The following is a 21,037-nucleotide window of genomic DNA, read 5'->3' as shown; positions in this document are numbered from 1 at the left end:
AAATTGATTTCTCCCCGTAATCTTTAAAATCTGAGCAATGTGTACCTTTTGATTTGAGAGAAAAAAAATAATGTGACTCATTGTTATTGTGAGTTAATTATTTTGATGTGGCCAACAAAAATCTAATTCTACCCTACATGGAAACTATGAAGATATTCAGGTAGATGGTGAAGAGGAATGTTATATGTACCTTGGATGGAGAAAAAGGGTTTCAAATGAAAACCTGACTGGTTACCTAAAGGCTTAAAAATGTGAAAATAACAATCTTTCTTACCTCTGTAATTCTTGGATGTTTCCATCCATTCCCCTTTCTAAATTCTTTCCTGTATGAGATTCCATTAATTTCTCTGAACTACTAGATCCTACTGTAGGTGTTGAGTGAATACAACCCTTTCCTATACCTCAGTGGAAATAACCTACCCTACATTCTTCCAACAAATATATCTCCACATTCAACAACATCCTTTAGGAAGGGAAGGGAGGGAGGGAGGGAGGGAGGGAGGGAGGGAGGGAGGGAGGAAGGAAGGAAGGAAGGAAGGAAGGCTCCTTTCATTTAACTATATTGGAAACTTATTGTATCCTCTCTTAATACTGTTCTTTCAAGCATAATAAAACAGATAATAAAAATGTAATTCATTTTTCCAGAGATTCTATCTCACAGCAGCTCGGCAATCTATTAAAAATTTGTCTTCATTTTTTTTGGCAAGAGCCTTGTACCTTTTCATCTTTAATTTATGAGTGCAGCATTATAAGTGACATGTCTTATTGCACCAGACTCTTACATTATTTATCAGCCATTGATTGATAGCTCATGCCCACAACCCTCCATGCAATATGCTCATCTAGAGTTGGTGGGAGGGAATAGGACAGGAAGCTTAAATGGCCAGCAGCTGGGGATTTGCACAAGCAGGAAGCATCTGCTCCTTTCCCCCAGCTTAGGGCTCAGTTCTTTCCTCAGACATCTCATGTCAGTTTAGGGGATCGCTGTGCCATAGGTGGGAGGTTTTTTTGTAGATATTAAGAGCTCACTAGAAATTTCAACCCCCAGTTCAGTGGGAAGAATTGTTTTTTTGGAGATCATGAACATTCAATCAGATTGGATAGCCAGGTTTGTGAGGGATGATGGAAAATGTGGCTTTACACATCTGGAAAATACACAGTTTAAAAAGACTGCTGATCTCTTACATTGTGGGTCAGCTAAATAAATCTGGGGGAGGGTAAAATAGCCTTTAGATTAATCCTGAAGAGACACGTGCCTTAAACCACGAGAAGAGAAGACATAGAGGAGTTTTGTTCACCCCCTTTCCTTAACAAAGTAAACAGAACTTATAGTTCATTAAATAGAAACAGGAACCATATGTACATGTGTTCTATCAATCCAAGACCGCAAAAGTGTCATATTCAAGAGACAAAAATTATATTCTTTATTTGGAAACAATTCCCTTAGTTAAAACTGCACAAGAGACATGATGATATGGAATACATGTGGATTGCTGCACATAAATATGTTTTAGTTTGATAAAATAAAATTCTACCACAACCTAGCATATAAAGAGAAAATGCACTGATATAAAAATTCCAAAAGGTAATATTATAAGATTACATCCCAGAGAATGTAGATAGAAGGTTTCATTAGGAGTAAACATAATAAAGAGCACATAGCAACCTTTGACTGAACTTCTGAGCCTCCAACATCAGTGACATTTATAAGGAACCAAAGGTAGGCAATTTTGCTCATATTAAACGATTTGCTATAGAGCAAAAAAGAACTGAAAACTGGATTAAGCACTGACCTTCAACGCCTTTTGGAAAGGCAGTTCTGGCATCAGTACCAGTGAAGCTGCTTATGCATTGTGGTGCCTAAATTAAATTCTTTGGCCCTTCTGCTAAAGGGCAAAAACAACCTTTCATTAAAACTGCAAATGCTATTTGATACCAGATTCATATAGTATTCCGTCAAAGGAGTCAGCTATTACCACCTTTGAGTGTTTTCTCTTGAAATACTTCTGTAAAGAGAATTCTGAAGTTTCAGCCACCCATTTTGCATAGATTTTTCAAAATATTTAAGAGGTGCTATTTGACACCTTCACCCAAAGTTTCTTCTAGGATGTGGATATGGTGATTTAGTGCATTTGATCACTGTGTGCAAATTGACTGATCTTTGCATTGATCTGTTACGTCTACATGGCAGACAGAAGGAAGTGCCGTAATTGAGCATGGAAATGCTTGCATCCAGGCATTCATACAAATGTTCTGGGCAGACTTGATTAAAGCCATAATTTCAGGATCACTGACTCAGTTCAAGCACATATATGCCTGCATTCTATGGATAATAGTTATACATTCTGTTATGCACCAAAGATTGTCATTTATGTTCTTAAAGCAATTCAAACAAATATTCACTATCAGTAAGAAGAGTTGTGCTCTAAACTGCATTATGAAGATGGGTGAAGAAAAAATAAGTAATGTCATTCTTATTTTGGGAAAGATTACCACAATGTACAGATAGTCCTCAACTTGCAACAATTGGTTTAGTGACCGTTCAAAGTTACATTTGCACTCAAAAAGGTGATTTAATACTGTTTTTCAACTTATGACCATTGCACCATCCCCATGGTCACGTGATCAAAATTCAGACACTTGGCAACTAACCCATATTTATAATGGTTGCAGGGTCCCGGGGGTCGTGTGATCATCTTTTGCAAACTTCTGACAAATAAAGTCAATGGAGAAGCAAAATTCACATAACAACCATATTACTAACTTAACAACTGCAGTGATTCGCTTAACAAATGCGGCAAGAAAGGTTGTAAAACGGGGCAAAATTCACTTAACAAATGTCTCAGCAACAAACATTTGGGGCTCAATTGTGATTGTAAATCGAAGATTACCTGCCTTATACTTTAGGCCTAGCAGAGCTGGCTGGAGAATTCTGGGAGTTGAAGTCCACAAGTCTTAAAGTTGCCAGGTTTGGGAACCACTGTCCTAGGATACAGATGTCATAGTATATGCCTAACCAAATGAAGCAGAGAACACAGCATGCAACACGATGAGCTGAAAGAATTAACCTTCCTCTTGAATGCAATCTGTGTACATTGTCCTTTGAGCTTATTCTTGGCCAATGTATTATTCTATAGTTGTAATTGTTCTTGTAATTGTGAATCTAGTTATTGAAAATACTACCATAAGCAAAAGATAAGCAATAATCCCTCTTCAAAAACAGTCTAGCAAATGTCTGCATCAGAGTTTTCTATATGGCTTTGTGATATCTACAGATTCAAATATTAAATAGAAGCACATGTTCAGTTTTACAGAGTCAGTCCTCGTTTAGCAACTTCACTGACAGTGACTTTATGATTTACTGAAAAAATTACTTTATAATTAATCCTCACGTTTATGACTTTTTCAGGCCTGAAAAACAAAGGAATGCTGAAGCTGATCACTTAATGACTGTTTGCTAAACAAGGACAACATGTAGAACTCTAACAGAAAATTCCCTCCATCATACTCACACATGCTTTAACTATGATCAAATAACATGTTACCATGAAACCCCAGTATTTTCTCATACTCATAGTTCACTAATGATGATAATCTACCCCATGGGTTTTTTAACAGTAGGGCTGCATATATTGTCATCTTTGCAACTGAATGCTTCGTTGGTTGCAAAAAAAATACTAATCGCAACAGGAGGCAGAGATGATTATTTATGCAGTCATTTTTGATTGTAAGAACAGATGGTTTGGAGCAAAGCCTTTTTACAATCCCAGGAATACAGGCAGCTCACAAACATATGCATGTTCTTCATTAAATCATGATGTTTTTATTAGGTGTTGAATAAGAAAGACTTCAGTTGAAGCGAAGGGCAAATTGCTTTTCCATTGAACTTGATTCCTGAAGGATTTAAAGTACTCAATGGAGCTCCTTTCCTAAGAATGATCTCACTTTCATGATTCTTAAATATTACATCACATGGATTACATGTGTAGACGCAAACACGCTTTCTTTCACACACAACATCTATGCATTACAGCAGAATTATGCATAATAGATTTGCTTAAAAACTGTCAGCAGGTCTGGTGCTGATGTCACGCGGAGTCAAGACTGGAATGATTCTGTTTGGATCACAGCAAAAGTACACTGCCAGCTTATTATCTGTTCCTGAATGCAGGAAGGGTATATCGCACACATAAGACTGCCAAGATTTGACAGCCAATAAGAAAGCAGCATGTAAAAGGGATTATATTATTACAAAATGTAACTTTCTCCTTCAGAGTGCTGGTTCACGGGTTCCTTGTTGACTTCTTTCAGATGCATACCAGCTTAGTGTGTGGCATCGTTTCTTAAAGTCCCTTATTAAAATAGACAATCTCAATATCAGAATTCTTCTCTCTGATCAAATTCTGGACTTCTTGTTCCAGGCGATTCATCCGCATTGAACTGCAAAAGGAAATATTACACAGTTTATTTGAAAGTACACCTGCTATAGATATGGCACCAATAACTTAAGAGAATTATGGTTACTGAAACATGTTTTAGAAAATTTGGTTTCTATAGACTTTGACAGAGTTTATTTAATATGCCTTCTGGAGGTGTTATATTACAGGTTCTATAATCTCAAAGCAGCATAGCCCTGTCAAAGACATTAAGTTGGAAAAGCTGGTTGAGCCATATATTCAACTTTGTGGCCTTTGGAAAGAAATAATTCTGTTAGATTGGGTAATGGATAGGCACACACAGGCTAATGGTAACAACAGCTCTTTATTAAATGCAACAAGTGAGAACAATCCAGCGAAGGTTGAGTCTGACAGCAGCCCTTTTATAGGGAGCTATCAGACCCTTCAACCAATGAGATTAAACCTCTGTTTCCACCGGAACAGAGGACCTTGGTGGAAACCACTATAGGTGAAGTTAGTATGTAACAAATTCTTTCTGTAAGAAAAGGTAAGAGGGCAAGTAAAGTCAAAGTGTCCTACATTAGTTATTTGACTGCATTATTTCAAATATCATTCAATATCCATTTATTTAGTTGATAAACCAGATGGTCTGACCACAATGCAAGAGACAAAATAGGCAGGTTACATACAAAACCGTAAGGACTCCACACTTTTATGACCACAAAAGTGTGAAATTTGATATTCAGTATGGAATTGTCCATCAGAATGTATAAATGTCTAGGTTGTTTTTTTTAAAGTCCTTACAGAAGATAACTCTGAACGTTTGTATGTTGGCTTGAAAGTATGAAATGTCAAGAACCAAAGGCTGCCACCGAGGAGAAAATGCGCTTTTTGCCTTCAACCTTCTCTAATTGACAGTGGCTGTTCTTGTCCCTCACTGCTTAGCAGATCCTTCCAGTCTGAGATATCAAGGAATGAATCTGGGATCTTTTCAACACAAAGTTCTATTGCTGAGCTTTATATCCCAGTTCTCAAATCCTTTGGCACTAACTTTGGGGAAATAGTCTAGAACACATTTTCCTGAGAAATATTGAAGAACCAATATTTGAGGAAACTGTACCTAACTGAAAACAAGAGCAACAGTAACATCCAACAATATGGAAGAGTATTTCTTACCTCTTCTGTGGGAAGAATGCGCAGCAAAGAGGTGTGGCAAACACCAAACTACAGAAAGAAAGACAAGAATGGAAGAAGTACTTTTGGTTGCCATTTTAGTCTCCTCAAATTAGTTTACCAACATATGGGAACTCCCTTGCTAAATATTGGTTCAAGTCCTCATTAATCAAGAAATCAAATTTCCCAGTATAGAAAATACAGGAGTCCTAGATATTTGTTCCTAGATCATTTTATTTGCATAGGAGAAAGATATCACTTACGTCAGGCCCACAAGTCCAATCTGCAGAGGAGCATTCATCCAGGGGTATCGCTGATGGAAATAGAAAAGGAATTGTTTACACACAACATTCATATTGTTCTCCAAAGCAAAAATTCTTATTTATTTATTGTTTATAGAGGTGAAATGCTTTATGGAGCAATCATAGCCATACATTACTTGAGATGATGACAGACCCTTTTTGAGTCTGATGCACAGAATATATAAGCAGAGGCAAAATGTCATGTTGCCTTAACAACACAGTGTCACAATTCACCAGGTGTGTTGAAGTACAGCAAGTACACCTTCTGCCTTTGCCACAGCCAGCCTTCTGAAATAGCTTCAGTGTAACAAACATGCCCTTCTTACCTGGAAGTAAGTCAGCAAAGCTGTCAGGACTTGGTTTTTGAATAGGGTTAATCTGCTGCTATGAATATTACTATGTTGGTTGAAACCCAGAAACTGATTTAACATACTGAAAACCTGGATAATTTCCTTAGGTAGAAAAAGAGGATGGGGTGGGGTATGGGCAAAATCAGCAACACTGCAGACCATCGCAATGCAAGTCCCACTTCTTTTGAACATTGTACAATAATTATGTATCTCGAAAGCCACATAAGAGACTTGGATTACAATTTCCTGTCTGCCATTTTGCTGATTTTGATATATACGAACATCCCCATGGAAGCCACTGTCCTCAGTGATAAATGTTTGGAATGGGGAAATGAATGGTAACACAGACCTTGGAAGGACATTGAAGGGAAACTGCCAACACCCTATGTTAAGGTAGCAGTGGTACTCAAAGTGTTGCCTGAGGACCCCTGGAGTCTCCAAAGACCTCTCAGGTCAAAATTATTTTTATATCAATGTTAAAAACTAATACAATATTAAAATCCCATCAACAATCATGAGAAGTAGTGGCAGTTTTGCATTTGGCAATTTTAATATTTAATATGGTAAACAATATAACATATGCAAGCAAAATCTCTTTTGGGGTCTTCCACAATTTTCAAAAGTAGGAAGGGGTTCTGAGAGGGGGAAAAGTTTAATAAACACTAGAATATAGAAATCAAAAATATGAGGGGAAAAGTGCTACTGTATATGGTTCCCAAAATTAATATCATAGGACTAAAATGGTAGTAGAACTTTAGCAATTTTGCTAAAGTATTAAACACGATAGTTTTTAATGCTAAGAGCTAAACATGACATAATTTCTTTTTATATTAATCTCATATTTGCCATTTTCAGGAAAAGAAGAATCCATTGCCCTTCAGGTTCCTGCGACTTTAACTCCTAGCCATCATAGTCACCAGTTCCAATTATAAAATTGACACATGTGGAGAGGACCAAATTGCAGAAAGCTGACTTAATTAAAATGTATATAATTTTCATGTTTTTCATCCATCCCATCAACCCTGATCCTAACTGATGAATCTGAAAAGAAAAGTAAATTTCCTTTCCTTGTCTCGCAGCTGCCATTTGTATTAGGGTTGGGGTTAGGCAAAAATTAGGGTTAAACTTTGACAACTTCCCTCATATTTTTGTGTTAGAAGGGAACATGACAAAAAAGACAACCACATCCTTTGAGGTATAAATTTACAAAGGAACATGAACTTGATGAAGAAACACACTCCCCAAAAATATTGTACCTTCATAAATGCTCTTTTCTCTAGGGCATTCATGATCACAGGAGGGATGGCTGTGGGGAAGAAGTGGAAGAAGAGTCAGACACCATAAAAACCATCTAGATGTCTCCCCAAGAAAACCTGCCCATACTGGATTTGCTGGGATATTTTTTTCACTAGGAATCTTTTTCCCACCTTCAAAGTGCATTCCTCTTGGGATCCTTTGGGCTAAAATTGCATTAGTCTCAGCAATATAGCTGATAACTGAAGGTGATACATTAGAGAAGGTAATTCCAAACACCAGTTATATATATACTGAGATTTATGCTACAATAAATACTTCTTCTCATATCTCTAGCTCTCCCAAATGCCCCAACTGGGAAGGACTAACATGCTTTCACAGTAGCATAATTATTGATATTCTTCTCAACAGAAGCATGTTCCACTGAATTCAGAAGTTTCAGTAACCTAAAAAAGACATCTATTATATATTATATTATTGTGTCTTTCAAACTCTATCTTCAGTGATTATTTTAACTTTGATTCAAAATTTGTCATTTAAAAAAAAGATGAACAAAGCAGGAATAGTCACTCAAATATTTGTCAAGGTAGTAACAACATACCCATTGCTGGTGCAGCCATGCCAATGCGTGAAATCACCACTTGCACAATAGCTTGCTGGGCTGCCTTCTTCGATTCACCCAGCCGATTTCCATTTTCATCCATAATGGGGATACCAAATTTTAGCTCCCTATAGAAATGGTTAAGAGGGAAGCATAAACTCTCTATTCTTTATTCTGCCTTTTCTCTGCATTTCATTATGTTGCTTTTTTTGTCTGTTGTACAATACCGATGGTTATGGCAAAAGTATTCAATATTCTCCTCTATATAGGCCTACGTATTATCAACAAAAGCTTTTGAGAACTACAATAGAAGCCAATCACTGCAGCATGTGCTCCCACCCAATGGGCATTTGCATATTCCCAAAATTAAATCTACCCTCTATCTATCTAAATCTCTTAGGCATTCCTCACAGGATCCACCTGCAGTACTTTCACTGTCTATCAATGGCCCACAGGCTGTACATTGTAAACCTCTTGCCTATGAAATAAAGGTAGTACTTGGTTGATTTTTTTGGATGCCCAGAAGAATTTATTTTTGCAGGAAACAGTGAGGAGAACTAACTAGTATAGATTTTAGCTGTCCTGGACCAGTGCTAATTTCCAGTGGGATCTCAATGAAGACTATTCCTATTTCAGCATCCTAGTCCTATTTCAGAAAACCAGCTCAGCTTACAATCAATATTAGCATACAAACCTTACATAACAATCAGTCAAATTGTTACCATGATCATAAACATTATCTTGAAGATCTATTACAGGAGTTTGAATATATTATTACAGCTATACATACTCCATGCTTTTTAGTATTATAAGACAAGATAGCCAATGTTAGAGGTGTTCAGAATATGCAACCTATAAGGAATTGCCTGGTGTTGAACTTCCTGTAGCAGTTCTCTCATTACATTTCCATCCAGCAAACCATGCCATCTTACCTTTGTCTTGTTAATGGAATATTAATGCAATTTGCAGCTGCCACAGCTGCAAAAGGCACATAGCGTCCAATGATTGAGGGCAAATGCTATCAAAAAGGGAGGGTTGAAATGAGAGAAGAAAGAGACTTGTGATACCAATTAAATTAATAACACGACGAACAGCATTACATTTTACAACAGGGTCACTGATGCAGTCAGGAGCTGTCATCAATTCCTTTGAGAATTCACCATACAGATATAATGAAATTTCAGAATTTTGTTTTTCTACTATATTAGATCCAGTGTATACTATTTTGTTCATGCATTGGGTTATGCAAAGCAACTCCCTGGTTCACTAGGCAAATCTTTCAGATGGGCCTCTAACTGGTGAGAGAACTTAGGCTTAAAACATACATGTTAGCTCTGTGGTCTTTTTTTGTTCAGTTTTGTTTTCCTTTTTGGACTAGTGTAAGAATTTGAGTCTCCACTGTTAGGGACAATTTCTTTGCTAAAAATAGGTGTGTTGCCTAGAATAATATTTTAATTTCAGATAACAGCTATTTTGACAACTAATATGCCATTCAAGCAATGGCAAAATAATTTATTTAAATTAGTATGGCAAGGGGGGGGAAACTATGAGTTGAATATAAAGCATTCCAAGTATACATTTTTGTTGAAATTTGAAACAGGTAGAATGGGTTGCAGAATGTATGATAAAGTGTGTTAAGAATTTTGGTTTTAATAAACAGATCAATGGAAAATAGGTGGTAAAAAGGGTTGAAATTTACATTATGTTGTGATCTTAAAAATACATTTTTTATAAAATGATATATTATTGGCACATGATGCCAGACAAATTGTCTAGATTGTATGAAGGGATTTCATATGTATGTTGGGACTGTGAACAACACGAAGAGATATCTTATCATGCTTGATGGAATGTAAAAAGCTAAGAACTGGAATGAAATGCATACATTGGTACAGAGGATTTTAAACATTAATATTGTATTGAAACCAGAACTTTTCCTTTTAGGATTGATTGAAAAAAGACATGGGAGATTATTTTAATATATGATTACAGCAATGGGGTTACTGTATGCAAAAAGTGGAAAGATTTCGCATTGCCCACCATTGAGGAATGATTGGTGAAACTGAGAGAATTTACTAAGAGGGAAATATTAGGATGTATGAGTTGCTGAAGGTTGGTCTTACTATCACTGATTTTTCAATATATCTAAACAGCTTTGTAAAATACAAGCTAATGCAACCCTGACAAACTCCCTTTACAACACTTCATAGAACATCTGATTGCAACACTGACAAACTTCTTGAAGGGGAATATACTATCCTTCCACAGGAAAAGCTTCAGGAAACTTTAAACTGGGTCGGGTATGAGTTGGGGTAAGATGAAATAAATATTATGAAGACACGGCAGGGAAAAAAGGCATTGCTGGGACATGTTTGTGGTCAGCTGCAAATGGAGAAACACCCTACAGTTGACTGAGATGCAAAATTGAACTGAAAGGAAGATTTGTTTCCTAAAACCTTTGAACTGGGAAAGTAATTCTTTAAGAATCTGGTGAAGGAAAGCAGATGAGTATTTCTATCTAATTGTCTTAGGAATTTGGTGTGTTACATTCAGAACTATTTTCCTTTTGGATAAGAGGGGCATGCAGCATAAGAATTATTATTATTAGGAATTTCTTAATATTTGTATGTACAATACATTAAATCTACTATGCTAGGATAGTAAGAGTGAAATTGTTAGCCTGGCTTAGTAATGTGAAATAAATGAAACCCTTAGCTAGGTTACACCAATGTCCAAATGCCCATGAAAAACATGAATTCTCCTGCTCCTGAAAGAAAGAGGCAGATCATGTCACAACCAAGAAAGGAGGAGATAAAACAATTTCTGTAAGCAAAGTCAGATTGCTACTTCTTATTTCAGAGATGAGGAATTCTATCTTCAGCATGGCTTGATCAAGCAGTGTACAGTATTCCTCTGTGATGTGACGGAGTCATTGGGTCTCTTACCTTGGTGAGAGATTTGAGTCCTAGTGCCGCCACCACAGCTCCAGTAGTAGCACTGACATAAGCAGTTCCCAACTGGCTGCAAAACAAGTAGACAACTTGGTGACGCTAAGAAACTCTCAGCCCTCCTGCCTAACCTTGACTTTAACCCCAGTCCCATCCCAGAAAGATGGCAGGGTGGATAGCAATTTTGCATCTTTAAAGCAGCCTCAGGATATCATAAGGCACATACGCCTCTGATCAGAAATACCAGGAGGCAGAATCAAAGTTTTTAAATTATATTTGGGGCTAGTGGAAAATGAACTACCATGATGGTACCTTGCAGAAGCTTGAGGAGCTCTACTTTTTTAAAAATCAGGTTGCTTTTTTTTCCATTTTAGAGGACTTTAAGGGCAAAATGAATGACAAGTTTCTCAAATTCTTTATCAAAATGCAAAAATACCAGAGGAAAAAATATCAATCCTGCCAATCAGTGGTCTCTAAGAACACAAAAATGAACCATGGCATGCTAGGCCAAAAGAGGCTTGCCTACCTTTATCAAATGGAACCATTCCTGTCACTAATTGGAGAGCTCCACTGGTTGCCAGTTGGCTTCCAGACACAATTCAAGTTGCAGGCTGCCACCTTCTAAAGCACTTTAGGGCCCAGGGATCTCTGGGACCACTCTCCTGATAATACCTGCTATGTAATAAGTTCTGATAAAGTAGGGTCCCTCTGAATCCCCAGATTTAAGGAGCATCCGCTCTTAGGATCATGGAAAAGACTGCCTTCATTTTCTGTCCCCTTCTGTGAAATAAAGAATTCCCCCAGAAATCCAAATACTGTATTTTTTTGGAGTATATGACGCATCATTTTTTGTGAAAAATGAGGCATGCAGAGAGTTTGAGAGGCCTGCAAAGTGCTCCTGGGGGCTGGGGGGGCAAAAATGAGCAAAAAATGCTCAATTTTTCACTTGGCTTTGCTCCCCCAACCCTCAGGAGCACTTTGCAGGCCTCCCAAACCCTCTGCATATCCATTTTTGTAAAGGGGGCGGGCTTTCAGGAGGCCAAAAATGCTGTATTCAGTGTATAAGATGCACCCAGATTTTCACTCTCTTTTTTTGGGGGGAAAGGTGCGTCTTATACTCCGAAAAATACAGTAGCTCACATTCAGTTTTAGAAAGACATTAAAACTAGCTAACTCCAGCAGTCTTTGTAACCTTGTTACAATTTTGTTTCTTCCAGCACTGGATATATTTTCTCTCTCTTTTTGGTAACTGATATTCCTGGTACTTATGTATGCTGATACATTTTTTTTTAAAATGATTATGTTACTCTTATAATCTTAAACTGCTTCATTATGTTGGGCATATGTGTTGCTCATAATCAGCAACAGTTGGAGCAAGCTGATCACCAGCTGCCAGCAGTTTGGCAGATCAAATCTTACCAGGCTCAAGGTTGACTCAGCCTTCCAACCTTCCAAGGTTGGTAAATTGAGGACTCAGATTGTTGGGGGCAATATGCTGACTCTGTAAACCACTTAGAGAGGGCTGGAAAGCACTGTGAAGCGCTATATAAGTCTAAGTGCTATTGATATTCCTATCTGTAAGCCAGTAAAAAAAAGAAAAGTTAGTAAGGGATAAGGTGGAAGTAATATAGAGAACAGAGATCTCCTGTTTTGCTATCCAGATAAGCACTGAATTGTGAAAAAGGTACTTCTTAGAAACTGCCACAGCCTATTGCTGGTTTAGGGCCAGGCTACTCAAGACCATTGGATATAATTCTTGGTAGAGACGTTGGTCTTAATTTACAGTTTATTTTACTGCTTTCTTACTTGACAGTGATAGGTGCGTCTCCACTCCGGTTAGTATAATTGACAATGGCATTGAATGATTGGTTCACCCATTGCCAGAAAACCATGGCAGGGGCCGTCCTGCAGGAAAAAAAGACAGTCAGGACTGCAAAAAGCTACAAGAAGCCAAGACAGAACACTATCAGAGAACCCAAAATGCCAGGTTAACCTTCAGCATCCTAGGAAAACTGTGCTTGCTTATCTTAGTGTACAATAACACCCATTTGTGCATACACTTCAAGAGGCCTGGCTGTGGTTTCACTTATTAGCAAGTAAGTTGCAAACATGATTAACGCATGTCCTTGCAAAAGTTTACATTTCTAAATGTCCTTATCTATCTGTCCACACATGTACACAAACATTAACATAAGCATTTGGCAGTCACATTCTCAAAGACACTCAAATAGTTTTATGTGATTGGTTTTCACTTAAGCCACTCAAAACTCTCCAGAACATGTGTTTGCATTCATGTACCCCTTTGCTAATTACATGCAACAGTTTTAATATTAAAATGTGGTTGCATTTTATGTTATTTCATATGTTATATGTTACATACATGCATAAAGTATCAAATCTATATCTATCATGCTCACAGTTTTGCACAAAATATTATCACAGAAAACAAAATGACAATGATATACTTTTAACAGTTTAGAGAATAAACTAGAGCTAAGGATAAATATACATATAAACATATAGCGTGTCATGCAGTTAAAACAAGGCTGTGGAGGCTTCAGATCTATAGGATCTGCCTTACTTAGAATGCCAAGATCTACTAATCAGAACTAGACAAAAAATAAGCACTTAGAATTAAACAGTTGTAATATCAGGAATTTGTTCTGCATATCAACAATGGATGGAGAAAGATATTTTGGCTTGCATTTTCATGCCAACCTATTTATACCACACTTCTCAAATCAAAATCAAAATGCCTTTCTTTTTGGAACCCTTTAAAGAAGATTCACATCTTATATGCTGCAAGTATATATGCTGAAGAGTATACATATACTATAAGAGTATACATACACACGTTTAAAAAAAAGTCCATATAAAAAGTACAAAGTAAGAAAAATCTATACTAAAATCCCTATGGTCAGTTCAACCTTTCATTTTAAACCATTGGGAAACTGAGCCAAACTGAAGTTGTTAGACGTGGCCTTACTGCTTTTTATACACTTCCAGCATGAAGGACCCTATTCTCCATTCCATTCTAGAAATTGAAAATCAAATGTCCAGGTAGGGCTATTAATCCTAAGCATATATCCTGCAGGAGAGCAGCATCTTTTTTCATTTAAGTCAGACATGTGTGGCAGGGAGCTGTTAAGGTCATTTTCCCCACCTACCATATTGCTTTCTTGCCTTAAGTCATCTTGTCTGATACAATGCTGTAATTTAAGAGGAAGAGACATCTATATTGTCTTCCCTCCCATGACTAATAGCATCTTGAGCAATCTATGGAACAAAAATTTATAGCATATAAAGTCTAAATACTCCCTTAACCCCAGGGATTGCTATTTTTTCATAAGTAAAATAAAAGCTACTCTCTTATTCACTCATCACATACATCTTTGGACCTTAGTTATAGATTTCTCACTTCATACCTCTCTCTATACTATTCCCACACAAGGTGCCAGACCTTAGTAGGTACATACGTGCCTGTAGAAGGTGAGCATGCATCCCGTGATGGTCATGTTCATAGGCACCTGAGCAGACATACGTCCAATCAGGATCATCTTCTCACCGGTGTCTGGGTGGAAGGCAGAGTCATAGATGTATTTTGCCCGCCATAATTGGTCCTCAGTCAAGCCTGGTTGTACTTTACCCATTCTGGAAAGGCCCCCAAAAAGGAAAGAAAAATGAAGATAGTACATAATGTTGTGGAAGTTTCTGAAATAAATATTAATGGTAGAAGGAGGTGGAGATAGCTTTAGGAAGAGAGGAGCTATATTCATAATTCCCAGAAACACCTAAAGCAGGGCTGTCAAACTCCCGCCCCACGGGTCAGATGCGTTGGACACGCCCATGCCCAGTTTAGCGAAGGGGGGAAAGTCCCTATATGCCACGTGATGCCACTGTGACGACGCGTGTTTAACATCCCTGACCTACAGGAAAAAGAATTTCAGAAAAGAAGAGCAAATTAAGGCTTTTTTCTGATCTTTTCACAGTTTCACTCTGACCTAAGGTTCAATATAAATTACGATTCTGTTAGGGTATATTTCTTTTTATGTTCTAAATCCTAATTTGGGATTACATATAAAGACAGTGCAATGGTCTTGAGATAACTAAAAGTCCCACCACCAAACTACCACTAGAAGAGTTCAATTTTAAAAAAAGCCTTCCTCAGAATTCCTACTGCTTTCGCTGAATGTACCCTATTTATCACAGGTACCATACTGAATGTTGCAAACAATGGATAATGCTCAGAAGAATAATGGAAGACAAGGGAGAGAGAGAAAGCTCTATTATCCCAGCATTTAGAAGAGAAGAACAGAAAAGGAGGGTCACGGTTCTGTCAGATGTTTTAAACAACTTGGACCAAGTTATTAGGATTCCCTGCTGTCATTATAACTGCTTCCCATCAACTTTCCAAAAGAACCTGTAATTCTGTATCACTCTTCGGGCATCTTCCAGGGCCTTGCTAGAAAGCAGAAGGTTGCAGGGATTCGTCACTGTGAAGAAATGCTTTGCTCTTCCCATGAAGGTGCTTTGATCCCATCGTGGCTCACTTATGTTGATGAGCAAAGACAGTTCTGCAGACATTCTGGGCAAGAAGACAAAGAAAGCAAAATAACGATATCACTGCACAATATAAATATAGACACAAAAGAAACTGACACATCCTCATTGACACACCTTTGTTCAATTTACTTCCATTCTATCTTGTCCCTAACATTTGGAATCCAAGGGATTTGAAGTTTCTCAAGAAAGATACAAAATATTCTGACTTTCACTTTCTACTCCTGCAAGGTACATATCAAAGTATTGCTGGACCACAGCAATACACCTCATCAACTGATGAAGATATTTAGGTTAATTATTTCTTAGCCTTCGAAGGGAAACTAAAATAATGCTTTAATAAAGTTTTTATTTCATTTTAAATTACTGAGGACAATAAGCTTGTCAACAGCACTAGAGAAGGACCACTCCTATCATGATCATTGCACTTTCTAAGGAAACCTTGATTACTCTTTAAATCTCATTTTCCATATCCAATTTAATTCCTAGGCAATAAGAAAGCCAACAATGATTCCATTTACAAAGAAAAAGGTCAACCACTGATATTCAAAGTTCTTTCTAAATGGACTAATCCTTTTGAACAGAAATCTGGATAGACACGGTGACAGCAAAAAAGAAAGGCTAATGGAATGTACTGTTAGAACCAATGTTCTGAGCTTTTCCAGCAAAAAAAAATATGCAAGGATCCAGTGAAACTAATAATATTTCATGGATTTCTGTTCTCAGTAGTGAACTAAAAGGGTATCAACAATGAAATAAGAAATAGGCCATAGTTGGGATAAGGTATGACATTAGCTAAGTAGATTGTCTCTCTTTTCTCAATAAGGAAGATTTTCTGCATGGTTTTCACACACAAATAAACCATTTCTATGAATGTTGTTGAGACTAAAGAAATTAAGGGAGGCGGAGAGGAAGAAATATTCAAATGCATAATTTTTAGCCTTTTTAAAAAAAAAAACTGAATTATAAGAATTTTTTAAAACTATAGGGCACTGTTCTGAACCGAATATAAGATCCTGGGTTTTGTTACAACTTACTTCTCTAGACTTATTAGCAGGAATTTATCTTTATTTTCCATCTTCCTAAAGAATCTTTTAATTACAATTGTGTCTGAGGATAGAGTAGGCAGCACTAGTCTGCACCGCCTACCTGTAGGTTAGTGGGTATTAATATGAGAATAGAGTACCAGATTGGTGTCATGATTAAGGCACTGAGTTAGAAACCATAAGACCATGCATTCTAGTCTCACCTTTGGTATGAAGCCAGATGGGTGACCTTGGGCCAATCATATTTTCTTAGCCCTAGGAAGCAGGCAATGGCAAACCGCTTCTGAAATCTTGCCAAGAAACCTGCAAACACTAGTCCTGGCAATTGCCAGGTGTCAACAATGACTTGAAGGCATGTGAAAGTGATAGATGTTGAAAAGGTGTTTGGCTATACAAGAATCAATAAACAGAATGATTCTTAAGAAGATGAAGTAGCTCACAAGTTCAGGAATATTTCTGGAGGACCATGCATTCCCTTTGAAGCAGCAAGTGACCATCTATGGAATTGTCTGGATTCATCTGTCACCAAGGCCCAGGTGGTTTGACCCATAGTTTATTTGAAAGCTGCAATTAACTCATTGACTACAATGCCTTTGGTGAAGGGATGAGCTAAACTACCATATTTTTTGGACTATAGGATGCACTGAAGTATATGATGCACCATGATTTTGAAGAGGTAAATTAAAAAAAAGTTTTGCACTCTGCAGGCCTCCCAAACCTTCTGCACACCTCATTTTTTTGAGGAAAAAAAAGAGTATGCAGAGGCTTTGAGAGGCTTGTAGAGTGCTCCTGGGGACTGGGTGGGTGGGTGGTGGTAAAAACGGCACATTTTTTCTCATTTTTGCCCTCCCAGGAACACTTTGCAAGCCTGTCTTCATGTCCATTTTTGCAAAGGGGGCAGGGTTTCAGTAAGCCAAAAATGCTGTATTCAGTGTATAAGATGCACCCAGATTTTCACCCTCTTTTTTGAGGGAAAAGGATGTGTCTTATACTTCAAAAAATACGGTAAGCAGTCCATTTCTGGCCTGTCAGATCACAGTATTGCAATGGAAATGCCCTTGAAGGTAGTTTGGAATTCCCCTATAGAAACAGGGGTGTCTACAAATTTTATCAGAATAATGAAACAACATTACCATATTGTACTTCAAGTCCTCCAACTTTGAGATGTGCATGAGATGCCACAACATACATAGGAAAGCAGTGGGATTTGTGTTGCAACCCCAAGATACTATGTTAATTTCTCAGATCCCTTTTGCACCTTCTTCCCCATGCAGACACTGTTGGCTAGAGATGATAAAACACTGATCCTAAGCACTTTACAAGATAAACATCTACAATGAACTTTAAAATATTGTAATGTTCTTTAAGGGAGCATCTCTGCCAGCATGTACCTACTCAAACATTAATACCCATGGAAGATTGCTGCTCACTGCCTCAGAAAAAAGTTCTGGGAAGATTCAGGAGAGCAACTTCTCTATTGTGTTCTTTTAATTTGGGAGCCCAGTCTGGGCCAACGCTTGCTTCTTGATGCCAAGTGAAGAGCCGGCTTTTCAGTCTCATGGGCTGACAATGACGCAAAGGGGACATTGGGAATTAGATATATTCTCTAGGTTCAGTTAGCAGGGAGTCTTCACACAAGGGATGAATCCTGTAACTATTGCTGTTTTAATCTATTCTTCATTTATTTTACTCTTTTATAATTTCATACTGTAACTTTAAAACCATCTAAAAATCCTTAATTTGTTTTTTTCCTACTTTCTTTATTTTCTTTTTGTTTGTTTTTCTTTGTTTTCTTTTGTATTCTAACTTTGGAAATGAATCAAATGGTAAAAAAAAACCCATACTTGAAACCATAAAATACCAAGCAAGCAATAAATATTTTAATAAATAAACACGTGAACCTATAATATGTATGCTCTAAAGGATTTACAGAAATATCATATTCCTTATCCAACTTCCTTTCCAATTCACACCCAGCTTGCACATAAGCTTTAAAAAAAGCCACTGCCTCCTACCATATATAATCAATCATTTGAATCGAACAGGTATAGCCCTATCACCCAGTTTGCTTGATCCTCATGGTATAGCAAAGTCATCCCCTGAGGTATCAATTTGAGATGCTGGGGTTCAAGTCCCATTATGGCTGACCATAGAACCCATAGCCATGCTGGACACAGGGAAGTTGGATAAGAGAAAGCGAGTGTGATGGGTAGAGTCTTGAAGGGTCGTAGGGCCTGGGCCATGCAAGCTGAACCCAACTATGACGGTCACAAAGCAAATTCTAGGAACTTCAACTAGACCTTTCAGTTTCGCCTAAATCAGAGCGTCGGGGCGAGTACAAAACGGGGACGCCGCGAGCCTGTGCAGAAATCCCTGCACCGATGGGGGAAAAAAGAAGGAAAGATCCTCTGTCGGGATCAGACCTCCTGCCGACGCGATCGTACGCGGGGCTAATCTGGGATGGATGTATTACGCCCCATCCCGGATTAGCCCGCGAACAGCGCTCGTTCTCCACTCCCACGGGACCGGCGGGCGCAAGGCGGCTGATCTCCACCCAAAGCACTGACTCATAGGAATGGATGGAAAAATATCCGAGAAGGGAAATCGAAGCAGAGGGTGGACAGCAGCTCCCGCCGAGCTGTGTGTGAAAGAAGGAAGGGACACTGGACCCGCCAAGACGCCCGTTTAAGAAAAGGCAGGAGGAGGGCAGAGACGACGAGCAGACGACGGGGCTCGAAGGGAGGAGGCGCCCGACCTTTACACTAATCCACTCACTTGCCTTCCCACCAGCGGCGGCTGCAACCCGATCGCCCAGGAGCGGCACTGAAACTGCGGAGGGCTCTCCTCCCAAGATCAGCCCCTCCCTGCGGGCTTTCCTGGCTCCGAGCGCAGGACAGACAGAGAGAGCCAATGATCGCCGCGGAAACCCATGGAAGAGGCCGGGCCGGGGCAAGCACGTTACTTTGAGCTACGGGACGCGGATTAAGGCCGGGGGAGGGGCTGCTGCCTGGAAGGGCGGAGTGGAGAGCGGCGGAAATCGGATTAGGACGGGCGGGAGTGGAGAACGGCGGGGCCGCAACCAGCCTGCGCCGCTTGTTGCTTTTATCCGGAGGGAGGGAGGGAGGCGGTGTCGGCAGCTTTTACGCTCCTCCATCCTCCCTGCCTTCCTGAAGCCAGTCGCGGAGGGCACCGGCAAAGCCTCGGGTTTTCTTTCGCTGCAACCCCTCCGAAACGATCCTCCCCCTGCAAGCGAAAGCAAGATCTACCGTGTCGGTGGCCAGGATCCAGCCTGGCGGAGACTTGATTATCAGTAGCTGGTTCATTCTCGGGAAAGGATCTTCTGAGGATGTGCAGAGTGCTTCCTTCTAGTAGTAACCCTTACTGCTGGAAGTATCTAAGTCTAAGACAAGAGCGACTAGATCAGTTTCGGAAAAACTCTAAAGATCGTGCCAGATACAAAACGCCCCCCCCCCCCCAAATGTCCTCGGGCAGGTTGGGTGATTCTGACAAGCAGCTACTCGTTTCCTCCTTTCTTTGTAAGACGAAGCGGGAGCATCTGAAACGCTGGGAATCTGTGGAATCAGGAACCGAAATCATAAGATCATCTAAGAAGTTTAGCCTGGAGTAATTTAAGTATCTTTGAGGATATAGTGGAATAGAACAGCGGCCACCAACCGGTGGTCCATGGATTACTGGTGGTCCGCGAAAAATTTTGGTGGTCTGCAGAAAAATTATTTGCATTTTTATATTGCACTAAATACTATTTATCATTTTAAAAAAAACTCATAGTAATCTATGGGATTTAAAATTATGAATTTATTGGTCCCTGAGGTCTGAAAGGTTGGCGACCCCTGGAGATGATGCTCCTTTCAGATAGGGATTTTGGTCGCAGTTCGTGTTTGTGAAATAGTTGTAATATTTGTTTTCCCCATATATCACTTCAATATTGTTCATCCCTGCTGTTTTGTTCAATATGAAATTCAGGAAATAATTAGGTTATGAAGATATGTTCAGCCGGATTAAATGTTTTACAGAAAAAAGTAGGCTAAAATCCCCTAAGCACTTTCTGAACAGCATGTTCTGAACCCAGTGGGACTTCTAATAAACAAATATAAGATTGTGTTGTTAATGTTACAGTACTTGAAAAGGTATGGGGTGTTCCATGCTTTGCATTCTGTTTGATATCTTTAATATTTAATCTGAGCAAAATGGTTCATTTTGTCCTAATTTATAACCTAATATGACTAAGTGTGCTGTCATTGTATTGAACCTTGTGATTATGGTATTTTTAATTTAAGCAATTGCAAATATAAAGATGTATTTGTCTTGATTATAACAAAAATAGATGTTTGAAATGAAATACTTTGAGATTTATTTCTTCAGGCAAATTAAAAATTATTTATTTA

The 21,037-nt window shown here is 38.6% G+C and overlaps 1 protein-coding gene across 2 annotated transcripts; it reads right to left on the bottom strand.

The window, feature by feature from the left end:
• Positions 1-3,569: 3,569 nt before the first annotated feature.
• Positions 3,570-19,595, bottom strand: SFXN3 (sideroflexin 3). 2 transcript variants are annotated; one of them, XM_032225630.1, is made up of 11 exons: positions 19,411-19,595; positions 15,446-15,610; positions 14,506-14,676; positions 12,832-12,930; positions 11,023-11,098; positions 9,010-9,095; positions 8,078-8,205; positions 7,479-7,528; positions 5,834-5,883; positions 5,574-5,621; positions 3,570-4,440 (listed from the first exon to the last, which is right to left on the bottom strand). In XM_032225630.1, exons 2-11 carry the CDS (start codon positions 15,607-15,609, stop codon positions 4,344-4,346), a joined length of 969 nt encoding a protein of 322 aa, XP_032081521.1. In that variant the 5' UTR covers position 15,610; positions 19,411-19,595; the 3' UTR covers positions 3,570-4,343. The 2 variants fall into 2 exon arrangements, with proteins under 2 accessions (XP_032081521.1, XP_032081520.1); XM_032225629.1 differs by having other exon boundaries at positions 19,407-19,594.
• Between the last annotated feature and the right edge of the window lie 1,442 nt (positions 19,596-21,037).

Source organism: Thamnophis elegans, chromosome 10 (assembly GCF_009769535.1).
Source record: "Thamnophis elegans isolate rThaEle1 chromosome 10, rThaEle1.pri, whole genome shotgun sequence".
NCBI lineage: Eukaryota > Metazoa > Chordata > Lepidosauria > Squamata > Colubridae > Thamnophis > Thamnophis elegans.
The sequence above is the reverse complement of the archived record's forward strand: the minus strand, read 5'-3'. Positions and strand labels throughout refer to the sequence as shown.

What these genes read in the sequence shown, in the direction of transcription:
- SFXN3 (XM_032225630.1), bottom strand. Translation starts at nt 15,609, where the DNA reads ATGTCTGCAGAACTGTCTTTGCTCATCAACATAAGTGAGCCACGATGG. An exon ending in ATTCCATTAACAAGACAAAG is followed by an intron (nt 8,206 to 9,009) that starts GTAAGATGGCAT and finishes CCATTTCTATAG; the next exon opens with GGAGCTAAAATTTGGTATCC. An exon ending in AGAAAAGAGCATTTATGAAG is followed by an intron (nt 5,884 to 7,478) that starts GTACAATATTTT and finishes TATTTCCATCAG; the next exon opens with CGATACCCCTGGATGAATGC.